At 32.9% G+C, this 24506-nt stretch overlaps 1 protein-coding gene across 3 annotated transcripts in view; it reads right to left on the bottom strand.

Annotated features, from left to right (window-relative positions):
- LRBA (LPS responsive beige-like anchor protein) overlaps positions 1-24506 on the bottom strand; it is a 753999-nt gene that overhangs the window by 209430 nt on the left and 520063 nt on the right. For all 3 annotated transcript variants that reach the window (XM_032633582.1, XM_032633583.1, XM_032633584.1), the window contains 2 exons: positions 12287-12404; positions 10069-10171 (listed from right to left, as the gene is read on the bottom strand). In XM_032633582.1, the coding sequence (XP_032489473.1) occupies positions 10069-10171; positions 12287-12404 (221 nt within the window). The remainder of the gene's footprint in view (positions 1-10068; positions 10172-12286; positions 12405-24506) is intronic.

The following is a 24506-nucleotide window of genomic DNA, read 5'->3' as shown; positions in this document are numbered from 1 at the left end:
ACCATAATGTTTTGAGGTTCATCAATGTGGCAGCGTGTATGAGCAGTTGATTTCTTTTGACTGTAAATAGTATTCCATTGTATGAATACAGAATATACCACATTTTTAAAATCCATTCACCAGTTGATAGACATTTAAATTATTCCAGTTTTTAGCTATTATGAAAAATGCTACTCAGAACATTCACGTACACGTTGTTGCTGAACATATGGTTGCATTTCTTTTTTTTTTTTTTTTTTTTTTTTTTTTCATATGGTTGCATTTCTTTTGGGTAGATTCCTAGGACAGAAATTGCCAGGTTGTCTGTTGACTTAATATTTATCTTTTTGAGAAACTGCCAAATTGTCTTCCATTATACATTCCAACAAACAATGTATGATGTTCCAAATTTTCCACATCTCTGCCAATACTTGCTATTGTATGAAATTTTTATTATAGCCATTCTAGTGAGTGTAAAATGGTATCTTATTATAATTTTAATGTACATTGTTGAACATCTTTTCATGTGTTAATCAGCCATTTGTTTATTTTCTTTGAGGAAATTACTATTCAGATCTTTTTTACCTTAATTGGGTTGCTTCTGTCCTATTATTGAATTGTCAAAGGTCTTCATACATTTTGGATACAAGTCTATCAAATACGTGATGTGCAAATATTTCTCAGTCTGTGGCTTACCTTTTCACATACTTAGTGATATATTTAAAGCACAAACATTTTAAATTTTGATTAAATCCGTCTTCTCAATTTTTGTCTTTTATGAATTATGCTTTTGGGTGTCACATGTGAACTCTCTGCCTACTGCAAGATGATAAAGTTTTTATCCTATATTTTATTTGAGAAATTTTTTAGTTTTAGATCTTAAATATAGGTCTATGACACACCTTAATTCTTATGAACAGTGTGTGGCAAGTGTTGAAGTTCATTTTCTTGCATGTGACTATCCAGTCATTACAGTACCATTTGTTTAAAGATTACCCTTTCTTCATTGAATTGTGTTGGCACGTTTCTTAAAAAGCCACTGACCATAAACGCAAGGGTTTATTTCGTTATTCTCAATGTAGTTTCATTAATTTATGTGCCTATCCTTGTATAAATAGCACACATTTTGATTACTATGGTTTTATGGTAAGTTTTGAAATCAGATAGTATAAGTTCTGTAATTTTGTTGTTCTTTTTCAAAATTGTTTTGGCAATTCTAGATCCACTGTATTTCAGCTTCTCTATTTCTCCCAGAAAGTGTACTAAATTTTGACAGGAATTGTATTAAGTTTATAGATTGAGAAAGAATTGACATCTTAATCATATTGAACCTTCTGATCCATGAATATGGAATGTCTCCATTTACTGATGTCTGTCTTTACTTTCTAACAGCTGTGTTTTATACTTTGCATTGCAAAAATTGTACATGTCTTTTGTCATCTAGGAATAAAGACATTTCCCTTTCCAATCTGGATGCCTTTGATTTTTCCCTTCCGTTCCTTTCCTATCACACAGGCTTAGCACACATTATATATCAATATAATATTGATAGAAGTGGTGACAATGGAAGACATCCTAGCCTTCCTGACCTTAGAGGAAAAGCATTCAGTCTTTCAACATTAAGTACAGTGTATGTTATGTGGGTTTTTGATGGTTGCTGGTTATCTGTTTGTAGAAATTCCCTTATATTTCTAGTCAGTTGAGATTTTCTAGTCATGAATGCATGTTTCATTTTGTCAAATGCTTTTTCTGTGTCTACTGAGATGATCATGTGGGTTTTTTTTTTTGGTCCTGTATTCTATTAACTTCATGCATAACATTAATTGATTTTCACATTTAAACCAATCTGCATTCCTGTGATAAAACCCACATGGCTACTTTATAATCCTTTTTGTATATTGCTGGATTTGGTTTGATAATATTTTGTAAAGGATTTTTGAATACATGTTCATTAGGGATATTAGTCTACAGTTTTCTCTTGCTAGCTTGTTTTTTCTTGTGATGTCTTTGCCTAGCATTGGTATTAGGGTAAAGATGGCCTCATAGAATGAGCTAGAAAGTGTTTCTTCTTCCTGTGTCTTGAGGATGAGTTTATGAAAGATTGATATCTTTTCTAATTTATCTATTTGATAAGATTCACCAGTAAAGCCATCTGGGCTTTGACTCTTCTTTGTGGGAAGGTTTTTAAATTACTAATTCAATGGACCTGTTATAGGTCTATTCAGAATTTTAATTTCTTCTTGAGTCAGTTTTGACAATTCTGTCTTTCTAGGAATTTACCCATCTCATCTCAATTGTCTTAATTTGTAGGCTGAAGCTGTTCAGGATATTTCCTTCTAATCCTTTTAATTTCTACATGGTAAGCAGTGCAGTCCCTTCTTTCATTTCTGACTTTGGTAATTCATACTATCTCTTTTGTTCATAGTTAGGCAGTTAAAAGAATGTCAATTTTATTGAGCTTTTTAAGGAATCAGCTTTTGTTTAATTGATCTTCTTTATTGTTTTTTGTCTGTTTTTCATTGATTTCTGCTCTAATTTTCTTTAGTCATTTTTTCCTACTTGTTTTCCATTTAGCTTCTTCTTTTTTCTAGTTTCTAAAGATGGAAGCTTAGGTTACTGATGTTAGGCATTTCTGTATTTCAGATATAGGTATTTAAAGCTATAAAATTTCCCCCTGAATACTACTTTAGCTGCATCCCATAAATTTTGATATGTTATAGCTCTCTTGGATACAGAAATCCAAATCACTGTCCTTCTCTGTACCATTGTAGGAGGAGTTGCTGAGTGCAGAAGTTACCAAAAGCACCAAGGGCTACTCTGAAGAGCTGCAGCAGCATGTCTGGAAACAAAAAAAAAAAGGAGCTCTCAAGCCCAGGCACTCTAAATGCAGGGAGGTATGTAGGGGAGAAACTGGTACAGACCATGGAGCAAGAAATAAAAGGAGAAAAAAGCCCTCCTACCACTCCAGTCACCCCCTATGGCCTAACCTCTGCTCATCCTAACCTCATCCATGTACTTCACACCAAGCTTCAAACTGCAAGATAATATGATCTCCTGGTAGCTGTTATAACCTCTGATTATTTATGTGTGAAACTCCTTGATTAGTGTTCCCTTACAGAAAAAAAAAAAAAAATGCCTGAATCAAGTGATAGGGTTGGGCAAAACTAGTGAAGAGAAAACTAAAATGATATTGTAGGTAGAAACTTTGGGTTGGTTCAGTATGTTGTTATGGCTTATAACTGGTATTGATGTGTATATGCTTATACTGTCAAGTACTCATAAAGTGTCAGAGAGAATATTCCAGATCAAGAGCTACAGGTAGATGAGTGATAGTAGGATTAATTCTCCTGACATTTGCCAACAGTAGTAGGTCAGGATTTAATCCAAATATCTCTACCTACTCATGTCCTATTGACTGAGAAGTCAAAAGTCTCACACCTAAACCAGAACCAAGAGAGACAGCCCAAAGGCTGCAACAAAATTCAAGGGCCTGCTTGCCAACTAGAACTTGTTGATACTGAATAGACAAACACAACAATCAACCTCTGGCAGCCAAAAACTGCTGCTGCTACATGCAATGGCCTTTTTTCAGTCTACGTCTTACTGATTTCTCATCACATCTTACCTTCTTGAAATACTCTCATTCTTTGGCATCACATTTTCCTGGATTTCCCATTTTTCAAGGCCTTTCTGTTTTTGTTTTGTTTTTTCTCTTTCATTTACTTAACATTTAAATGTTGCATTTCCTCAGAATGCAGCCCTCTTTTCTCCTGCCCATTCTATGTCTCTCCCCAGGTGAGTTCACTTCCTCTCAAGGCTTCAAATTTCATCTAAATGGTAATGACTCCCAATTACTACGCTTTTCATTTGCGCTCTAGCCATACCTTCTTATATCTAACTTCCTATTCAACATTTCAGTCTAGACATCTCTCAGGGGTTTCAATTTCAACAGATCTAAAACTAACCTTCTCCTTTTCAGTTCATTCACTTCTGCCCCCCCCAACCCCAACCATGGGGGGTATGGGAGGGTAGATACATACAGGTACTCCTTCTACAGTGTTCCCCATCTCAGTCTGTGCTACTGAGCAGTTCAAGCTGAAACTTGGGGAGACACACTGGATGCCTCCCCTTTTTATCTTCCTCCAAATTTAGCTTATCTCCAAGTCACAGAAATTGTATCTCCTTAAAGTCTCTAAACAAGATGTCTCTCTTCCTGTGATGACCTAGAGGGGAGGGATGGGGGGGGTGGGTGGGAGGGAGGCTCAAGAGGGAGGAGATATATGTTTACAAATAGCTGATTCACTTTGCTGTAAAGCAGAAACTAACACAACATTGTAAAGCAATTATACTCCCCCCCCCCCAAAAGAAAGATGTCTCTCTTCAATGATACTACATTTCACTTCGATTTCTACAGTAAGTTCCCGCCTCCAAACTGACACACTATCTTCCTGACATCACTAAGTGCCTGTGATACTTGCCTTCCACATTCCTTAAAACACTGGAAGTTTCAGGGCCTTTACACATGCTATTCACTCTTACAAAGGTTAGCTGATTCCAGTCCTTCAAATCAAAATTTAAAGTCACATAGGAAGACATTTCTGACCATCTTATCCAAAGCACTCCATCTCCACTAACCACTATTAAAATACCTAAAACATCCTTCCTTCACTTACATGGTTTTTTCTTTTATTTACATATTTGTTTAAATGTTTGTGGGCAAGATGATATTTATATTGTACATTACTGGGTGATTGATACACTGTAAGTGCTGAAGATCTATTTAACTGACTGACTTAATAAATTAAGACTTTCAGCTTTCATTAACTGTGGGAAAACATTACAAAGAGTTCCAAAGTATGACAACACATAAAACTCCTTTTAAAATAAACAGATAATCAGTAAGGACTTCCCTGGTGGCTCAGTGCTTAAGAATCCGCCTGCCAATGCAGGGGACACAGGTTCAAGCCTGGTCCGGGAAGATCCCACATGCTGCAGCACAACTAAGCCTGTGCGCCACAGCTACTGAGCCTGCGCTCTACAGCCCACACGCCGCAACTACTGAAGCCCACGCACTTAGAGCCTGTGCTCTGCAACAAGAGAAGACACCGTAATGAGAAGCCCGCACACCACAACAAGAGTAGCACCTGCTCACCACAACTAGAGAAAACCCGCGCATAGCAACGAAGACCCAACGTAGCCAATAAATAAATATATCTTTAAAAACAAAAGAGAGATAATCAGTAGAATTTTTTATTAAGATAAGGAAATATACTATGCCATTCTGAGCTGCTTCCTCCTGAACCCTGAAATTCCTCATTAAATTATAAAATTATTGAATCAAAAGCTTTACTGGGATTGTAAAGCAACTATGGCTAATAAACCAGAAGGGCCTCTTTATGTATCCTGTTTACATAGAAGTTGTAACCTGTTACATGTCCACGAAATTTTTGATATTTTCTCTTCAAGAGGTGGAACTTGATTCTCCTGCCATGGAGCCTGGGCTATATTTAATAACTCACTTGTAACAAATAAGATGTAGCAGAAATGATGGCGTGTGACTATCAAGGCTAGGTCATAAGAAGACACTGGGGCTTCTGTCATTCTCTCTAGGATCACTTGCTCTGGGGAAAGTCATATAGTCACTCAAAAGCAGCCTATGGAGAGGAAGACTTGGTGCAGAACTGAGTCCAACTGCCAATGGGCATGGGAGTGCATCCTCTTAGAAAGTCCTCCAGCCTAGGATAACTGCAGCTCCTGCTAATATCCTATTATTTGTTGATTCTATCTCAATTGCATTTGTAATAAGACACTAACTAAAAAAATTGAAATAAACACTAATCAAAATCAACACAAAATGAGGTATGTTAAAAGTAAACTCTAAGTTTCTACTGCTAATACATTTCAATCAATAGAAAAATCCCAGTGTTAACTCTCCTCCTAGTTCTTAAATTAGTTAACTAAATTGTACTGATGAAGCATTAACACCTACCAAGAAAGAAAACAGTTGATGATGGTGCTATTTAAACATAGACAACTGGTAAGCACATAGGAAAGAGAGGTATAACCCCAAACTCTCCCAATTCCCTGTACTGTGAGAGATGCTTTTTGGCATTTTAACATTCTTTTCAAGTACTTATTAAGTTACTTTGAACAATATAAATACTAGTTATTAAGTCCATATGTATACACAAAGTTAATATTTGAACTCTGATTTACCAGAGGTTAAAGATAAAAGTTTTAATTAACTGTGTTGTATTCAAAATCCTTAATATATGGATTCGATATTTACATCAACAGAGAAAAAAATTACAACAAATATGACATAATAAAGCGAAGTCTAATCATTTTTTTCAATCTGATTTATCATATGTGTTAAATAATGGTACACTTGAAAATGGGTATGTAATAAGCACTTTTGTAACTTAGATATTTTAAATACAGAGAGTCTATTTTTCTATGATCTGTGCTGAGATAAAATTTAATATAATAACATTTACTAAACTTAAGTGTGTAGTTTAGTAAGTTTTGAATGTACCTATTTCCGTAACCAACCACCATAGAAAGACTCCAAAAAGGTAATTCCTTTGTCCCAGTGTCTGGCTCCTGGCTTTCTGTCACTATATGCTTCTGTTTTTTCAACAATTTCATTTAAATAGAATCATATAATTTCACATAATTTTTCAGTCATTTCATCTAAGTAGAATCATAGCCCATGGCTATGATGTACGTAGCCCACGGTACTTAACTTCTTTTACTCAGCACAATGTTTCTGAGAGTCATCCATGTTGTTGCATGTATCAGTACTCAATTCCTTTTTATTTCTGAGTAGTATTTCATTGCATGGATGTAGTGCAATCTATTGATCCATTTACAGTTGATGGAACTAGAAATGTTTTCAGTTTGGGACTACATGAATAACATTTGCTTACAAGTGAATGTGTGTACATATATTTCATTACTCTTGGTAAACACCTAGGAGTGGAAGTGACAGGACATAAATTAAGTGTATATTTAACTTAATAAGAAATCTGGCAAATTTTCCAGAGTGACTATACGAATTTGCATTCCTACTAGCATAGTTTTAGAGCTACTAACACTGTATATTGATTTCACATTCTTTATCCTTTTCTGTTTTTGAAAATCAGGTTTACTGATTTCTTTACATAGCATAAAATTCATCCTTTTTTAGGTATACAATGCAATGAGTTTTGCCAAACAAAGAGAGTTGTGTAACACCACAACAATCAAGACAGGAAATATTTCCATGTTATCGAAAGGTTCCCTCACACCCTCCTTTGTAACTAATCCTCCCTCTTCACCTCCAATCTCTTGAAACCACTTATCTGATTTCTGTCCAAGTAGTTTTATTTTTTCCAAAAGGTCATATAAATGGAATCACACAGAATGTAATCTTTTGTGTTGCCTTCTTTCATCTAGCATAATACTTTTTAAACTCATCTGCCTTGTTCTGTATTTTAGTAGCTTATTCCTTTTTATTGTTGAGCAGTATATCCTGTTGTATGGTTGAATGTACCATAATTCATCCATTTACTAGTTGAGGATCATGTTGGCTATTTCCAATTTTTTGTGACTATGAATATAGCTGCTATAAACATTTGTGAATAGGTCACTACATGAATATACATATTTTCATTTCTCTAGGGTAAATGCCTTTAAGTGAGACTACTGGGATGTATGGTAAGTGTATGGTTAATTTTATATGAAACCGCAAAACTGCTGAGTTTCCCATCAACAACATGTGAAGTTCCAGTTACTCTGCATTCTTATTAGCTCTTGTTGTTATCAGTTTTTAAAAAGTCATTCTAATAGGTGTGCCATGAGATCACACTGTGGTTTTAACTGGCATTTCCTTGATTACTAATGATGTTTGGCATCATTTCATGTGCTTAATATTTGTATCTATTCTTTGCTGAAATATCTTTTCAAATCTTCTACCTATTTTTTAAAAACAGATTGCTTGTCTTGTAATTAAATGTAAGAGTTTCTTATATATCCTGTATATAAATCCTTTGTCACATATAATTTGAATATTTTAACCCAGCCTAGAGCATATCGATTCACTTTCTTAAGAGCGTCTTTCAAAAGCAAATGTTTTTAATTTGAAAGGCCAATTGATGATTCTTTAAAAAATCTTATCTAAGAAATATTTGCCTAACTCAAGGTCACAAAGATTTTTCTCCTATGTTTTCTTTAGGAAGTTTTACTTTGGCACTTACATTTAGGATATATTACATTTTGAGTTAATTTGAGTTAATTTATGTTACATTTTGAGTTCATATGTTACATTTTGAGATAAAGGATGAGGTGGGGTTTTTTTGTTTTGTTTTGTTTTTTTTGCATATGGATATGTAATTGTTGATCACCATTTGTTGAAGAAACTATCTTTTCCCATGGACATATCTTGATACCTTTGTTGAAAATCAAATTGACCATTTATGTATGGGCCTATTTCTGGACACTAATATATTCTATTGCTCTATAAGTCTATTTTACAAAACTACCAAACTACACTAGTTAATGTAATTTTATATTAAGTCAAAATCAGATAAAGTCCTCCAACTTTTTCTTTTTCAAAATTGTCTTAGCAATACTAGATATTTGCATTTCCACTTAAATTTACAATCAGCTTTTCAATTTCTTCAAAAGAGCCTTTTAGGATTTTGGATAGGATTGCTTTGAACCTATAGATCTGTTTGGAGAGAACTAACATCTTACTTTTATTGAGTCTTCCAGTTCATGAACATGGTATAGTACAACTTTCAATTTTTAGGTTTTTTTCATTTTCCTAAACGGTGTTTATAGTTTTCAGTGAACAAGTCTTAAGAATATATTTTCAAATATATCCAATTTCCAATTGTTCATCGCTAGTATACAGGAATAAAATTATATACGCTACGAAATAGCTACACTCTTTTATGAGGGTTTTTTCCCTATTTTTTTATATATATATATATATATATATATATATATAACATCTTTATTGTAGTATAATTGCTTTACAATGTTGTGTTAGTTTCTGCTGTATAACTAAGTGCATCAGCTATATGTATACATATATCCCCATATCCGCTCCCTCTTGTGTCTCCCTCCCACCCTCCCTATCCCACCCTTCTAAGTGGTCACAAAGCACCGAGCTGATCTCCCTGTGCTATGCAGCTGCTTCCCACTACCTATCTACTTTACATTTGTTGTTTATGAGTTCTAATAGCTTTTTTTCTTTTTAAAAATTTTGCAGTTTCCCTGGTAATTTCACATTAAGTCATGTATATATACTGATAAAGACAGTTTTATTTCTTCCTTTTCAATCAAGATGGTCTTTAGTTTCCTTTTCCTGGTAATGCCTTTTTGTGGATTTGGAATTCAGGTAATGCTGGCCTCACAGAATTACTTGGGAAACTTATCCTTCTTTTCTATTATCTGTAGGAGTTTTCCCAGAAATTATATTACTTCTTCATTAAACATTTGATAGAATTTGCCAGTGAAACCATTTGAGCTAGGAATTTTCTCTGTTAGAAGATTTTAAGCTACGAATTCAATTTCCTCTGTAGAGTTATTAAAGCTATCCATTTTCGTTAGTGAGATTTGACAGTTTGTCTCTTTCATGGAATCTGCCCATTTCATCTAAGTTGTCTAAGTGGCATAAATTTATTCATAATATTTCCTTATATTTTTAAAAATATCTATAGGATCTGTAGTGATACCCCTTCTTTCATTCTGATATTGGCAATTTGTATCTTCTTTTTTTCAGAAGTCTGGTATAGATACTTATTACCCTTATTAACCTTTTCAGAGAAACAATTTTTCATTGCATTGATTTTTCTTTATTGTTTTTCTTTTCCTTTTCATTGATGTTCTGCCTTTGTTTATTATTATTTTTTCAGATTAGTTTAATTTACATTTGTTCCTCTTTTTCTAGTTTCTTCAGACAGAAGTTCAGTTGACTCAAAACAGTACACTAATAATCATCATTTACAATGAAGCATAAAACAGAAGGTCATACATTTCAAAACAAATTAGAACAAATATTAATATAGATTATTTTCCTATTTTTCACATATAAAACAGCACCTGGTTTGAAGCAATCCAAAACTGGTTCCAATACCAACACGAGGTAGATAGTTAACCACTTTCTTTACTGTTGCAGGGTCTGGGAAGTTGAACATTATAGCAACTAGGAAAAATAATTTTTTAAAGTTAGAATGAAATATGATTTTCTTTCTGGAAAACTCACTTCTTGGTCCAATAAAATGTTTACTCTTAGTTCAGGTATCTTTTAAATAGAATTTTTACTGTATTACTTTTATTATAGTATATATCAAGTTTTAGCATTAATATGCTGGTGATGATACTCATTTTACTCATGAACTACCACAAACAGTACCTTCTCTAAATACTGTCAGAACTAATAACAACTATTGTTGCATTAATGTGACATGAAGTTGAGATTTTATCTTGCTACAACTTCGAATTTGCAAAATTGAATTTTAGCAAGTTGAAAATATATCTGTGAATTTCTATAAAGACCTTTAAAATTTTAAGATTATATATTTAACAATCTAATACCCAAAAGTCTACATATACAGCTAAAAAATTGTTAGCTGTACTTACTACTAATAATCAACAGCTTAAAAAAATATTCTCTTTACAATCCTTACATGTTTATGCTTTGTATGTTCCTATAATCCAGAAAAATGTGTAACCTGAAGAAAAATTTTTCCTCTCTGGTCAATAATCAATTCAAATGCTTTTTAATCATTTCTATCTCAACAATTACACATTTTGAGAATATCAATAAATGTATATCATATATATAAATATATTCAGCATATAAATGTTAATTTATGACAGTTATCTATAAATTTTTATCCTTAAAATATGAAAATAACAAAGTCATAAAATCATGACAGAGAATTTAGAAGATATTAATTTGGTTAGTCTTGAAATTTTAATTATATTAACTTCTGTAACAGAACCATAAATAATCTACAAGTACTCATCTAGAAGATGATTCTTCTTCTCCACCTAGCCTAAAAAAATACTATGAGCCAAAAAATTTTATCAGTGTTAGTGCAATTTTTAAACACAGGCTTTATAACATGTTTTAGGTAAATAATTATATGATCATTCACTAAACACCTAAAATATATTTAGAACTGTCATATACATATCCAACATAACTTTTTAATATGCCTTTCTTACATATCCACTATTACATTGAATACAGGGGGGGAAAAAAGGAAAAAACTCAGGTTATGGCAGGTGACCAAGGCCATGAGGGAAAGGCAATAGAAAAACAAAGATGCAAAGCAAGGATACATGAGAAATTTCAAAGAAGGAAAATAAATGAAGATGAGCAAGTAATAAATATTGTAAGGTCAAAACACCTTTGGGACAGCAAGAATGCAGACTGAACTAAAGTGTGAAACATTCACTTGATTATTTGCCTGGACGAATAATGTTTACATTAGAAAAAGAGGTATGTGTGTGGGAGAAGACCAAATATGGAAGGGAAAAGCATCTTTTCCTAAAAAAGTCTGCGTTCCCTAAAACACATGATTTCATTAGAAAAGAAAATATGTATGGAATATACATTATGTGTAGATCTTTTAAATGATAACTTGTAGATTATAGAAAGAGAAAATAAGAAAACTTAAAATCTATTTAAATGAAATGAGTATGTATAATAAATCACAAGCTTTCACATATTCTCCTTGTATGCCTCCACTCATACCCAATGATGCTTTTCCTTCAAGTTCACCTTGTCTCTCTTTTTTGTCTTAATGAATTTCACCAAGTTCAATTCTAAACCCACAAATCGAATTTTAGTTCTTTCAAGAATGATGTAATACAAAGCAACCAGGACAGTTCAGTACCATTTTCTGATGGTCCCTTTATAAATGGCAATAGATTAGACAAAAAATTAAATAAATGTATGAATCATTTGATTACCCTCTCCCCTCTCGAAATGCAACCACCTTCCAGAAGGAGTTTAAGCATCAGAGCAATACGAAAACTCTACGAATGATTAAATGGGTAGTTATCCCCCATATTTATAAAGCACTGCACTAATTTGTGATTTGGCCAGAAAAATAAATTACTACAGATATTTCTAAGAGTGACCAAAGGGGGAAAAACCATGAAGATGCACATGGTTCAAAAAGAGGTCAGTAGGACAGAGAGTGGGCTACAAAATTCTGTCTAAATGGAAACAATATGGTATGTTCAAAATGAAATCTTAAGGAGATGGAGCTTAGCTTTGTAACAATATACGTCTGCAACGTATTACCTCTGTTTGCCATAAAGATCTCCAGGGCTGTATTTTGCAAAAGATAACGACGAGAAAAGATCGATCGTATCTCTGTGAACAGCCATTTTCCATGCAGCCCCTCTGTATATGCCAGGATCTAGTGAGGAAAAAAAGAATCCAGAGTAAGTAACAATAGAATTTTTTTGTTCTTCCCCCCAATTAAACAAAAAAGTCCCTATTAAGAAAAATAATTTCTAAGAACTGAATAGTTATTGAAATAATTTGGAGGGTGACTACGAAAATAGATTGCAATTCATGAAAAAAGATGTTTAAATGAAAAAGCAGAACAAAACTGTAACACATCTATTTATAAATATATTTGGGGGCCTTTTAAAGCAATGATGTAGTCTACTGCTTTTCAGGAAATACATATTGTATTACTGATTGATTGATTTTTGAGTCATATTATACAAAGCAAAATTTTAGACAACCCTTAAAAAGAAGACCTCAAAAGAATGTCCTACATGCTAACAGATGACATATAAAATTCAGTTTCATATAATATGATTATAACATCCATAAATACTTTTTGCATACTTTAAAATTACAAATTGAAGTTCATAACTTCAAAAAATCACACTTATAAGGTCACTGTTAAGGCAACAGTCACTCATTCAGAAAGCACAAAGACTGACTGTATGAGAGGTTAAGTATCATCTTGTCAGCTAGGCTAAACACAAACCTGCGAATGAACTCAGCGTAATCTCTCTATGGAGTAGGAGGTTGTCAGAGTGACTTGTTACAATTCTTGTCATCCCATGTGACAGACGCAATGGCTTAGAATCTTTGCCAACTCAAAGTAATCCTGTCTTTAGTCCTAAGCCACTTTGTTGCTTTGTTATTCAAGTTTTGTTTTTTAAAAAGTTCATTTCAAAAGCTTAATTATGAAGGTGTTAAATGAAAACCAGAACTGGAATTTCTCCACACTAGTACGTCACAGAATATTAATGAAGAAAATGAGATGTATTTGCAATCAAACACTGATGAAAATCCGTGACAGCAAATTAAGTTAAACAACTAAGATAAATTTCTCAAAAGTAACCGCCATTAAAAAATACAAATAAAATGACATTTGATTATGATATTGCACTGTAAGGACAAAGACAGGATAAACAAAGAGAGGAAAAATAATGAATAGTAAGAATGTATCCTACGTAAATGTTCATTTTTGATTTCCATTTTCTAGATCTTAATTGTAAAAAAACTACATTCCTCAATGCAAAATACAGAGGATTTTTTTGGGAAAAAAAAAAAGAGAGCAACCTTATTTAACTCACTAAATATGTATTTAGATTTTTCTACAGAAATTATTCTATTTCTGGTACCATACAATCTAGAAATGAAAGACTGGGTACAATTCTTAGGCTCGGTGTTTTTTGAAAAAACAAGACAACAATTCAAAGTCCCAAACAACTAATCACACTTTCAGCTTTAAAACAGGTGATAGAGAAAATCCTACTATCTCTTTCATACAATCAATACCTATATAAGTAAGATCAAGAGAAATTAGGAGAAAAAAAGAGGACAAAACATCGGTTCTACTCTCAAATAGTTTCTTAAACCAGAGGTTACATGCACCCCTTTCTCCGACCACAACCAGTAGCTCCAAGGCTCCTGAGTCTGCAGTGGCCTCCTGACTGGTCTCTCTCCTTCTAATCTTACCTGGAGAATCTACTATGACCAAAGAAGCCAAAAAAATATAACTTTTTAAGTATAAATCAGATCATATACTCGTATATTTAATATCATCCAGTGGCTCTGCATTATACGCCTAATAAACTCTGAAGCTCTTTATAACTGTTTATAAAGCCTTACATCTGGGACTGTCTGATGAGCCCAACTCATTCTTCCTCAGGGCCTTTATACTTGCTTTCTCCTCTGCTTGGAATGTTCTTCTCCCAGATCTTTGTATGGCTGGCTCACCCTCACAGTCACATTTCTGCTCAAATGTCACCTCCTTAGAGAAGCCACAGGATCTAAACCCCACTTCTGCCACTACTGCCTCATCCCACCCCAAACTCATCAGATTTCCTTTGTAACACTTATCACCACCAGAAATTACAATATTTCCTTGCTTGTCTATTGCCTCTCTTCAGCACTAGAATATTAGAATCTAAGTTCTATTAGACCAAAGGCTTTGAATGCACTCTATTTCCATCTTCTAGAACAAGGTCTGACACAAAGTAGATGTTTTTGAATGATTAAAATGAATCAATGAATGGCAACCAAAATTCCATATATGATCCACATTAATTTTGGGGGGGGGCCGTATGGTATTTTCCCAAAATTCAAGTAGTTGAAAATACTTGAGAAAATGGTTATTTACATAAATATTCAGATTTCTGGTTTCTAAGGAAAAACTGGAGCATTTGTCAAACCTAGATCTATATACGCCACATAGTACAACTGGCATGCACTCTCGGTTTTGAAACAGTCTCCACTCATTCACTCATTTACTATCTGTCTAGTTTCCATTGGTATTTGAGTTTGCCATACTTAACTTATCAAGTAGTAGAGAATCCAATACATGTTCTGTAACACTTGTAGCCCAATCTATCCAACTATTAATAAGGAAAATGAGACTTAAACAAGATAAATACTTAATACAATGTCCCTTGGGAAGTTAGTGGCAGTCTGGCCTCCTCCCAGCTTTTCTAATCCAAATGTCCAGAGCTTACTTATATACTACATTGCCACATTTCTAAAAAAGGGTTTAAATGTTTGTTAAACTACAACTCAACTCATCAGAAATTTTAATCAACTACATTTGTTTTCCTGTACTTGTGTTAAAAGTGAAAGAGGAAAACCAAACAACAAAGCATTAGGCTTTAAGCTCTGTCATACGCTAAAAATATCACACACTGGTCTGAAAATTCTACCTCTTATATACTATAAAGCTATATAACAAGTATTGTTGCTCATAATGGTGATGCCAATCATTGCAAGATCATGGCCATGCAACTAAAGATTTAATTATTTTCTAGACTATTCCAATTACTAGCAGAAGTATACTAAAACACTCTTACAAGATTTTTCATGTAATAGTTTTCCAATCAATCAAAAAGTTCAATTTATATCCCATTCCTTTAAGCAGTATAGTTATTTTAAAAAATACTTGAAATATAGCAAGTGGTATGGTCCTTTAAAATTTGTTTTATTACCAAATGTCAAACATACGCAAAACTACAGAAAATGACATAAGCCCCACGTACCCATTACAGAACCTTAGAAAATTCTAACATTTTGCCACACTGTCCTATATATTTTAAAAACTTATAAAGCATTACAGATAATGTTGAAATTCCCATGTATAACCCTTCCTGATCCCATTTTCCTCCTTCATCAGAGCTAATCACTATCCGTGTTTTGAGGTTTAACATTCCCATGTAAGTTTTTATACTGTTAGTACATACACATCCACAAATAATATCTAGAATTGTTCTACATGTTTTCAAACCTGACATCAATGGTATCATACTGAATGTATGACAGTGTGCAATCAGAGTTAAATATAAGCAGGTAAAGTAGTGTTTTAAAACTTAGAGAAAAAGAAACAGGAGGAGAGACAGAAAATTATTTAAAATTGCAAAAGCTATCAAAATTTAAAATCTTACACACAAAAAATTAGACTGACTTAAAAAAAAAGTAACAAATGAAATTCTGCACTTATGGTCAAGATAGTGGGATTTAAAATAGAAACAAAGAATCTCTTAACTAACAGAATTACTAGCTGAAATTGATATAATAACATTTCTTTTAAGTATTCATTAGGAAAAGGTGTCAGTACTGAAAAGCAGCTGAGGCCTAGCTCAGCAAGAGGTTTATTTCTTATTGGACTGGTATATTCCTGGTCTGAGGCTTCACTTCAAAGTCTCTAGAGTTCAATTAAAACTGGATTAGGTAGAAGCAGACCCTTCTTTGGGACTTTCTGTTCACTGAAACTCTACATACACTGACAGCACCCTAGACAGAGGTCTAGCCCTCCAATGAATCAGTTGCTATGGAAACCGTATCATTACCATTGCTCTGCAGTTATGACCACAAGTCTTGAACAGCTTGAAAGCTTAAGCCCTCAGCACTCTCTTTGAATGTTTACCACCTTGTTTTCATATCGTTAGTATTATTATTAGTGAATTCAACTTTCATATTTTAATAATTTGTTTGAACAAAGATAGTTTTTTGGTTAAATGTTGACATAAGGTTGTAGAGAGGAAAAAAATCAGTATTTAATATATACATGTATATATACTCACACATATAAAAGCATACATACTATTTCTTTACATTAAAAATATCAAACATATTTTCTTTAAAATTTTTATCTGAAAATTGTGACTCTGAAAAAGGATTTATTATTTTGCCTGAATAGTACACAGCTTTTATTCTACACTTCAAATAGTATACTATGAATACGTGGGAAAATTTCTTCACCCTGTTGCATTAATTGGCTTGAAAGCAAAGTATTTTTCACCTTTAACCATTCATTTTGAAAAGCTAATGAATTTATCCAAATAACACTTTCTCCTGCTTTCTCATCCTCATGAAAGAATAAAAAAGAAACCTGCATTTATTGCCCAACTGCAAGATACTCTTATTTACTGAATATTAGGTATGTTCAAAAAATAGATTTAAAATAGTCTCTGAAAATATAGCCATATTTGTTCCATTTAAGTAAAAAAAGGTTTTGTTTTCAAAATCTACCCTCAATAAATATAAAATGTTTTTAAATTCTTTTTAAAGGGAAAGATACTAAAAAGTGATCAAATGTTTTAACCTCAAAAATAAGAAATATTTACATGGGAGTCTGCACATACAGAATCAATGAAAAGTGTTTTTAGAAACACTATTCTTAATGTTTACAGCTAGCACTGCATATCTTAGTCCCAAATATTCACCAATTTTTGGAGAGGTTTTACCCTTTCAGAGAATTCCACACTGATTTCTGAAGAATTCAATAATAAAAGTAAAATTAGATAAAATATACAAATAGAACTTAAAATTTCACAACAAAACCATTTCCAAAGTATATGGATATATATTTAACATGAAGAAAAACATTTTAAACTTAGCATACAAAATATAAACTAATCATGCCATCAGTTAAATAATGATACCACAGGTAGAAAATATTCATATCCCATTTTCATGGAACAAAATTATAAATTAGTCACAAGGATTATACCTTAACATGGGAAAACAGTAAATATTTGAAATATATTTAAAATGAAAACACATGTTAAAAAATAGACACTAGTCTAAAAATAGTCTATCAACTCACCACTAAATACATGTGCAAATGTTTTATTTACGATAATTGCAATTTTACCAAAACAGTTTAAAGTAGTTTTAATCGAGTATTTTAAATTTGCACCACTCTATTATTAACATAGTTTTTGGATTTTGCTGCATGTAATTTTCTCTGAAGCTTGATACCAAAGCACAGCATTAAATTTATTCTAATACTGAATTCCAGTTGATTTAAGGATGTACTTCATCATCAACTATGTAAATGTTAGTAAAGTTTTTAAAGATATATTTTTAAAACAAAACAGAGGTCTTTTTGAATTGAAAAATGGCATATACTTGACTCTGGTAGAAATTTTAAGATGGTAATTTTGTTATTTAATATAGATCCATGAACACACAGAATGTCCCCAAACTTGGAAAAGAACAGAACAATGACAACAAAAGTATAAAAGTTATGAATACAGCGAAAATTACCTTTTAAATTAATTATGAGTCATTTGATATTTTTCATCTATATAGTAAATTTCCTCCTTCTGCTTACTAGTTCTGTGATGCAGTACAGTATTCTTCTTAGCATTTTCATGGGTGAAAAATTCAATTAAACATATTCATTACTCTAATGTTCTACCTGGCAGCTTAGTCAGTATGAAAAATTTTAAATATATAAATAAAATGCTATGTGACCTCTGTATTGATTGGGCTAAAGTGGTTTTAGCCTGGGAGTGGATGATGGGGCAGCTGGGAGGAGCAAGAGGGGAGCATACAAACACATACACTCTTAGGTTTTCTCTTCCAATTACTGAGAGAGATGATAAAACCACAGCAAATGATGTATCAGCTCATTTTATCTTATCGCTTTGGGGCTAGGTGACAATGAAGTTCATATTTCACTGGCTCCCATTGAAGATTGTGAAAATTACTTGCCCTCATGACCTGAAATTTCACTAGAAGACAGAAATTTCTCTTCTGCAAAGTAATGCAATTTTTCAGATGTCAACCTTTAGCCCAGCTTTAAAAATTAATTTCATTTATATTAACCAATGATATTGATATTTTCACAGAACGCTCTTTGATACATAAAGCAATGACTGGCAAATTGATGTTGCTTTAGATGGGTAAAACTATTTTATTTTAAGCTGCTATGGCAGACAGATTTATGGCAAACTGAAATTCCCATTTCATAATTTAATATTTGTGCTGGAGTAGTGCACCTTTAAGCCCTTGGCCTGTAAATAATTCAGACTCACTTGGTTCTGTTTTATTTTCAATATTCTTCAGCTTAAAAATAATTTGCATTCTAAATGATGTATCATAAAGCCACCTCTTATTGAACTAACATTTAGTATATATCCTAATGAGTCAAAAGCCAAATATAATAATGAATAAGCAGAACAAAGAAGGTATTTATCCACCAGCTAACTAATTTTTAGATTTTTTAAAAATTTAAACTATATCTCCAATCTGATTTTTTTTTTGAAAGAAGAACCCAGATACACCACAAAAGGTTAATAAGGAAGAATAATAAGCAATATGAATGCATCTTACTTTATTTTTCGTAACAGTACATAAAGTAAAGAGCTAGGTATTAAGTTTTCAGAAAAAGAGTAGAATAAACTTAGATAAGTACCTGAATTAAAATAGAGACATTTGGATTTGGAGGTACCTTTTAAGACAAAAATATAATAAAAATAAAGCCACAATGTCAGTTTTACCATGAACAAGATGTGAAAGTGTTCCATATGATTTTAGTATAGAGATACAGAAATTACCTTGAAATCTGTACAAAGAAAATTTTAAATATTTTGGAGTCGTAGAAATGTTACTAAAAAATATACAGTCTGGTACCTTATCAAGTTTTTATTACCTTTATCCAGTAAAGAGTTTTGTCTAATTCAAATGCCTTGAGAAAACAATCATTAGACCAATACCCTTCATTTTATTGAGGTAAATTAAACATAAACATGCATTAATTTATGCATTAATCTATATTCAAAATTAGAAAAAGGTCAAAAAAGACATTTCTCTAGTTTAGCTATTTTCTCCCCAAAATGGTTTAATACCAGTCTGCCTAACTTTTTATTCCCAAAATCACTTTTGCATTTTTTATGCTAACAATATCCATATTATTTTTTCTTCAAAAATATTTATAGTTAATTTTCCTTACATGTATGATATAAGGAAATGGTAATATAAATAATACCTTATAATTTTTCCATTTAGATTGGAAAAATTCCTAGTTACTTCTCAAAAACTTGTGAGAATGACATGCTATTGTCACTGAATTCAAGTTACAAAATGTTCTTAGCTATTATTCTGCACACTGACTCTCTAAGGTCATGAGCTTTCTATTCCTGAACAAAGAGTTAAATTTAAATCAGCACTAATAAAAAACCACCTAATTTTAAATGTGCTGGAATATTCTATAATATATACTTTTAAAACAAGCAATGGACACAAACTATCTTTCTTCTCGATGCCAATTCTTACTTTATGAACTCAATCTCAATCTCAGATTGGTATCAAACGCCCTCCCTACATACAGGAAACCCAATCTTCAAATTGGAGTAATATCAGCCTGTAGCTAGACTACTTATCTCTTTGTAGCAGATACAACATGGTTTAGTCATTGGAAGATTCTCTGGTGACCTATTTAACCTATTTAAACTAATTAAAGGGAAAACCTTTGTTTATCTTCAAGAAATTTGCTTTTGTTCTTCAAACACAACAGAGAACAGAAATAAAAAGCAAAAGGAAAAGGAAAAAGTTACATTAGAACTTGATGCTAAAATCAGGACACTTTCTTCCTAATTAGAGGGAAATACTTTTCCACTTCATTTTTTTTAGCTTTCTTCCTCCTATTAAGTACTCATCTTGTTTAGCTGGAGTCAATTATAAATGACTAGTATAGGTTCTTATTTGCTTCCATGTTAGAGTATGAAACTAAATACTGTGCTCATATTCAGCTTCAGATATAATCTTCTAAAAAGGTATTTTTTTAAAGGACCTATATTACAGAAAACATTATGAGTGCTATTTAAATAAGATTTGAGGGCTAACATGATTTCACTGCATAACTCAATAACACTGCACACCCTCACTAGATTGGAGTTCCTACTTCCTGGAGCTTCTTGAGATTAGGCCACTGGTCTTAGTCATCTTTCTATTCACATACCAAACATGGTGCCAGGAACATGGAAGACATTGACTGATGGATGGAGAGTCAGCTCAACCTCACAAACTACATACAGTCTAAGATTCTGGGAACACATGAACACAAACATAACACAAAGCAGAAAGGGACAGAAAAATGAAAAGGAAAACTACAACACAGCATTTAAAAAAAAAAATTAAATTCAAGGGTCAGCATATTTCAACTTCTGACCAAGATGGAGTAACAGGGACTGGATTTACCCTTGCACACAAAAAATATTTAAAACAGATATAACATGTGGAAAAAATTGTTTTTAAGAGATGAAACACCAAGCAGTGAAAGACAGTGATCTCTGAGAGACAGGAAAAAAAAAGTGGTGACACCACCTACTGCCCCAGCTCTCTGCCAGAGGAGACTCTGCAAGCCCCAGAGCAGGCAGGAACATAGTGGTCTCTAGGAACAGAGAAAACAGCTTGAAGTACTATGAGATCAAGGGGGCTAAAACTGCAAGTCAGAGTAGCAGATTGGAGAAAGCTGAAAAGTAGCAGAGCTCCTGAGATCCGCAGTCTTCAGGTGAGATCTGATCAGCTTAAGAAAACAACCTGAGAATCATTCCCCCAAATTACAGGGAACAATATGCAGAGCTCACACAACCAGAGCAAAAAACAATCTCATAATTCATCGAGCACTGGTTAGAGTACTCAGAAGGGTTTTGCCTCAGTAGACGGGGAAAAATTAGCCCTAGGCTAAATGCTGCTCTGGTCCTGCCTAACAAACCTTAATAGCAAGATCCACATAGATCAAACCATTTCCAAGGTACATAATTGTATCTTAGAAAAACGAATTAAAATATTTATAGCATACAAAAATATCCACCACACAACAGGGTAAAATTCACAACAGCTGGTACTCAATTCATAAATTACCAGGCCTGAAAAAAAATCAGGAAAATATAACCCATAATGAGGAGAGAAATTAATTAATCAAATAACACAAATGATAGAATTATTGGTAAAAGACATCAAATTGGACAAAGTAGATATTAGAGCAAAAAAACATTAATAGGAATAAAGAGGGTCATTTCATAATAATAACAGATCATTTCCTCAAGAGGTCATAATTATCCTAATGGTTTCTGAACTGAATAACAGAGCTTAAAAAATATATGAAGCAAAAATTGAGAGAACCGAAACTAGAAATACACAAATCCACAATTATAAACAGATTTCAACATTCCCCTTTCAATAATTGATAAAGCAAGTAGATGGCACATCAGTGAGGATATAGAATACTTGAACAACTGAACGTGAACTGACATCTATAGAACACTCCATCCAACAACAGTAGAATATACATTTACAAAGATAAAGCACATTATGAGCCAAAAACCAAGTTGCAATAAATTTAGTTAATTCCAATCGTATAAAAGTATATTTTCTGACAACAATGGAATTAAATTAGAAATCAGTAACAGAAAGATTTTTTTTAATTCCCAAAATATGAAAATGAAATAGTATACTTTTAAGTAAACCCATGGGTCTGAGAAAAAAATTAGGAAGTATTTTGAATTGAATACAAATGAAACCACGACATATAAAAAGTTGTGGAATGGCAGTTAAAGTAGTACTTAGAAGGAAATTTCTAGCACTAAACACCTATATTAGTGGGAAAGAAAAAAGGTCTCATATCAATGATTCAGCTTGCACCTTAAAAAAACTAGAAAAAATAAGAGCAAATTAAACCCAAAGTAAGCAAAAGAAAAGAAATAAAAATTAAAGTGAAAATCAATGAAACAGAAAATCGAAAAATAGAGAAAAAATAATCAGTGAAACCAAACACTGGCTCTTTGAAAAGATCAATAAAATACATAAACTTCTAACCAGACTGATCAGGCAAAAAAGAGAGAAGACACAAATTACCAAAATCAAGAATGATATCAGGAATTATCAATATCAGAAGAGAAAAAGATCCCTATGGATTACAGAGACTAAAAGAATAATAAGGGAATATTACATACAACTTTATACCACTAAATTGGACAATTTTTATCAATGGACAGCGAACTACCAAGAGAAGTTTTCCCACTCCTGCACTTTCACAAATTATCCCTGAATGTACCCAACTGTCCCCTACATTTCTCAAGAATGTCTACATCAGTTTCCTTTTTTTGTGTATTCCAATTTGACATTCTTTGGATTTTAGAAGGGTGGCTGAATTCTCAGCCCTCTCATTTTACAGTGAGGGATTTCATCCATGACCACTGCTTCTAATACTAAACCACACAGGAGTGCTAGAATCTACTGATAAGACATTAGAGGTGATTACCTCTACATGGAGAGGACAGTTTTGGACTCATATCCAACCACTTACTAGATACCTCCACAACAATATCCTCTAAATTGTCAAATTCAACATACCCAAAAATGAACTCATTATTGTCCCCTCAGGAGCTACCATTAGTCCATTACACACTATTTTGCTAAAGGGAATCACAAAAACCACACAGAAATCTGAGTCATCCTAATGCCTACATATCATTCCTTTTGACCTCAGTCATCTCTCAGTCAACAAGTTCAATAGATTCTATCTCCCTATCAGCACTTACATCCATCTGCTCTCAGTCATGCACACTGAAATCTACTTTAGAGCAAGTCCTCATCGTATTGGAATATTTTCAGACATATTTCATGTTCCAACCATGTCACACAACATATACTCATTCAACCATGCTATGCTGTTTCATGCTTACATGCCTTCCATGTGTTGGTGGTCTTATCTGGAAAGCAAACTCTTAATGAGCTTGGTAGAGGAGGTAGTGAGGGTGCTTGTATTACAGTAGTAGTAGACAGTAATAGCAACAGCAGCAACAAATACAATTTAATTAGAGCTCGCTATATGCCAAGATCTATGTTAAGAGCTTTATTTCAATTCATTATCAAAATGGCATTATGAAATAGATATTTTCACCATTTTATAAATGAGGAAATGATTTTTGAGAGGTTAGATGACTTAGTCAATATCACATAACTAGTAAGTGGTACAGCCAAGTCTATCAGGCTTCTAACACTGTGCTCTAAGCCACTACCTAGTACTTCCTCCATGGTGAAACTCTCATCCTTAAAGGCCAAGTCAAGGTTTTGTAAAACCTCTGACTTCCCAAGCAGATGCAACAATTCTCTGTTTTCTGCTATCACAGGCCTAGTACAAATTCCATTTATTTGTAATGTATCCCTTACCAGACAATAAATTTCCTTAGGTAGACATACGTATTACCAATTCTATAAACCTGGAGTACTTAGTACATTATATAACTGAATGTATACTTAATGAATAAATGATGAAACTAACTATTTCTGCTGAAAATTATTCCTTATCTCCCACTCCTTGCTTCCACAATTAGTTTCAAAACTAAATAGAAAAGAGATCTCTAGACTTTGTAAAACAGTGAACTCTGTCTCAGCTCCCAGTAAGGGCATTCAGTGGGGCCATAATCAAGGTTAGCAAAATTTACTGTTCCCGGAGAGGGTGGTTAATATGACCTCTCATAAGTACCAAAAATTTATTATTTGGTTCACTTTAAAAGGAATGTATTATAAGAACAAAAAAGTGGACACTCTTCCAGAAATTGGGAAAAAATCCTATAAAAGTATCATTCCCCTATGATGAATTATCAGCACCTAACAGAAATATAAGTTTTCTAATACCTCACCCCCCTCCAAAAATCCTGAACATATATGTAATATGAATTTTCTATATTATCTAAAAATATTCAATTCTGCTATAGAAGATAAGGGAAAAAAC

Source organism: Phocoena sinus, chromosome 5 (genome assembly GCF_008692025.1).
Source record: "Phocoena sinus isolate mPhoSin1 chromosome 5, mPhoSin1.pri, whole genome shotgun sequence".
Taxonomy (NCBI): Eukaryota; Metazoa; Chordata; class Mammalia; order Artiodactyla; family Phocoenidae; genus Phocoena; species Phocoena sinus.
Note: the sequence above shows the minus strand (reverse complement) of the source record. Positions and strands in the feature narration are given on the sequence as shown.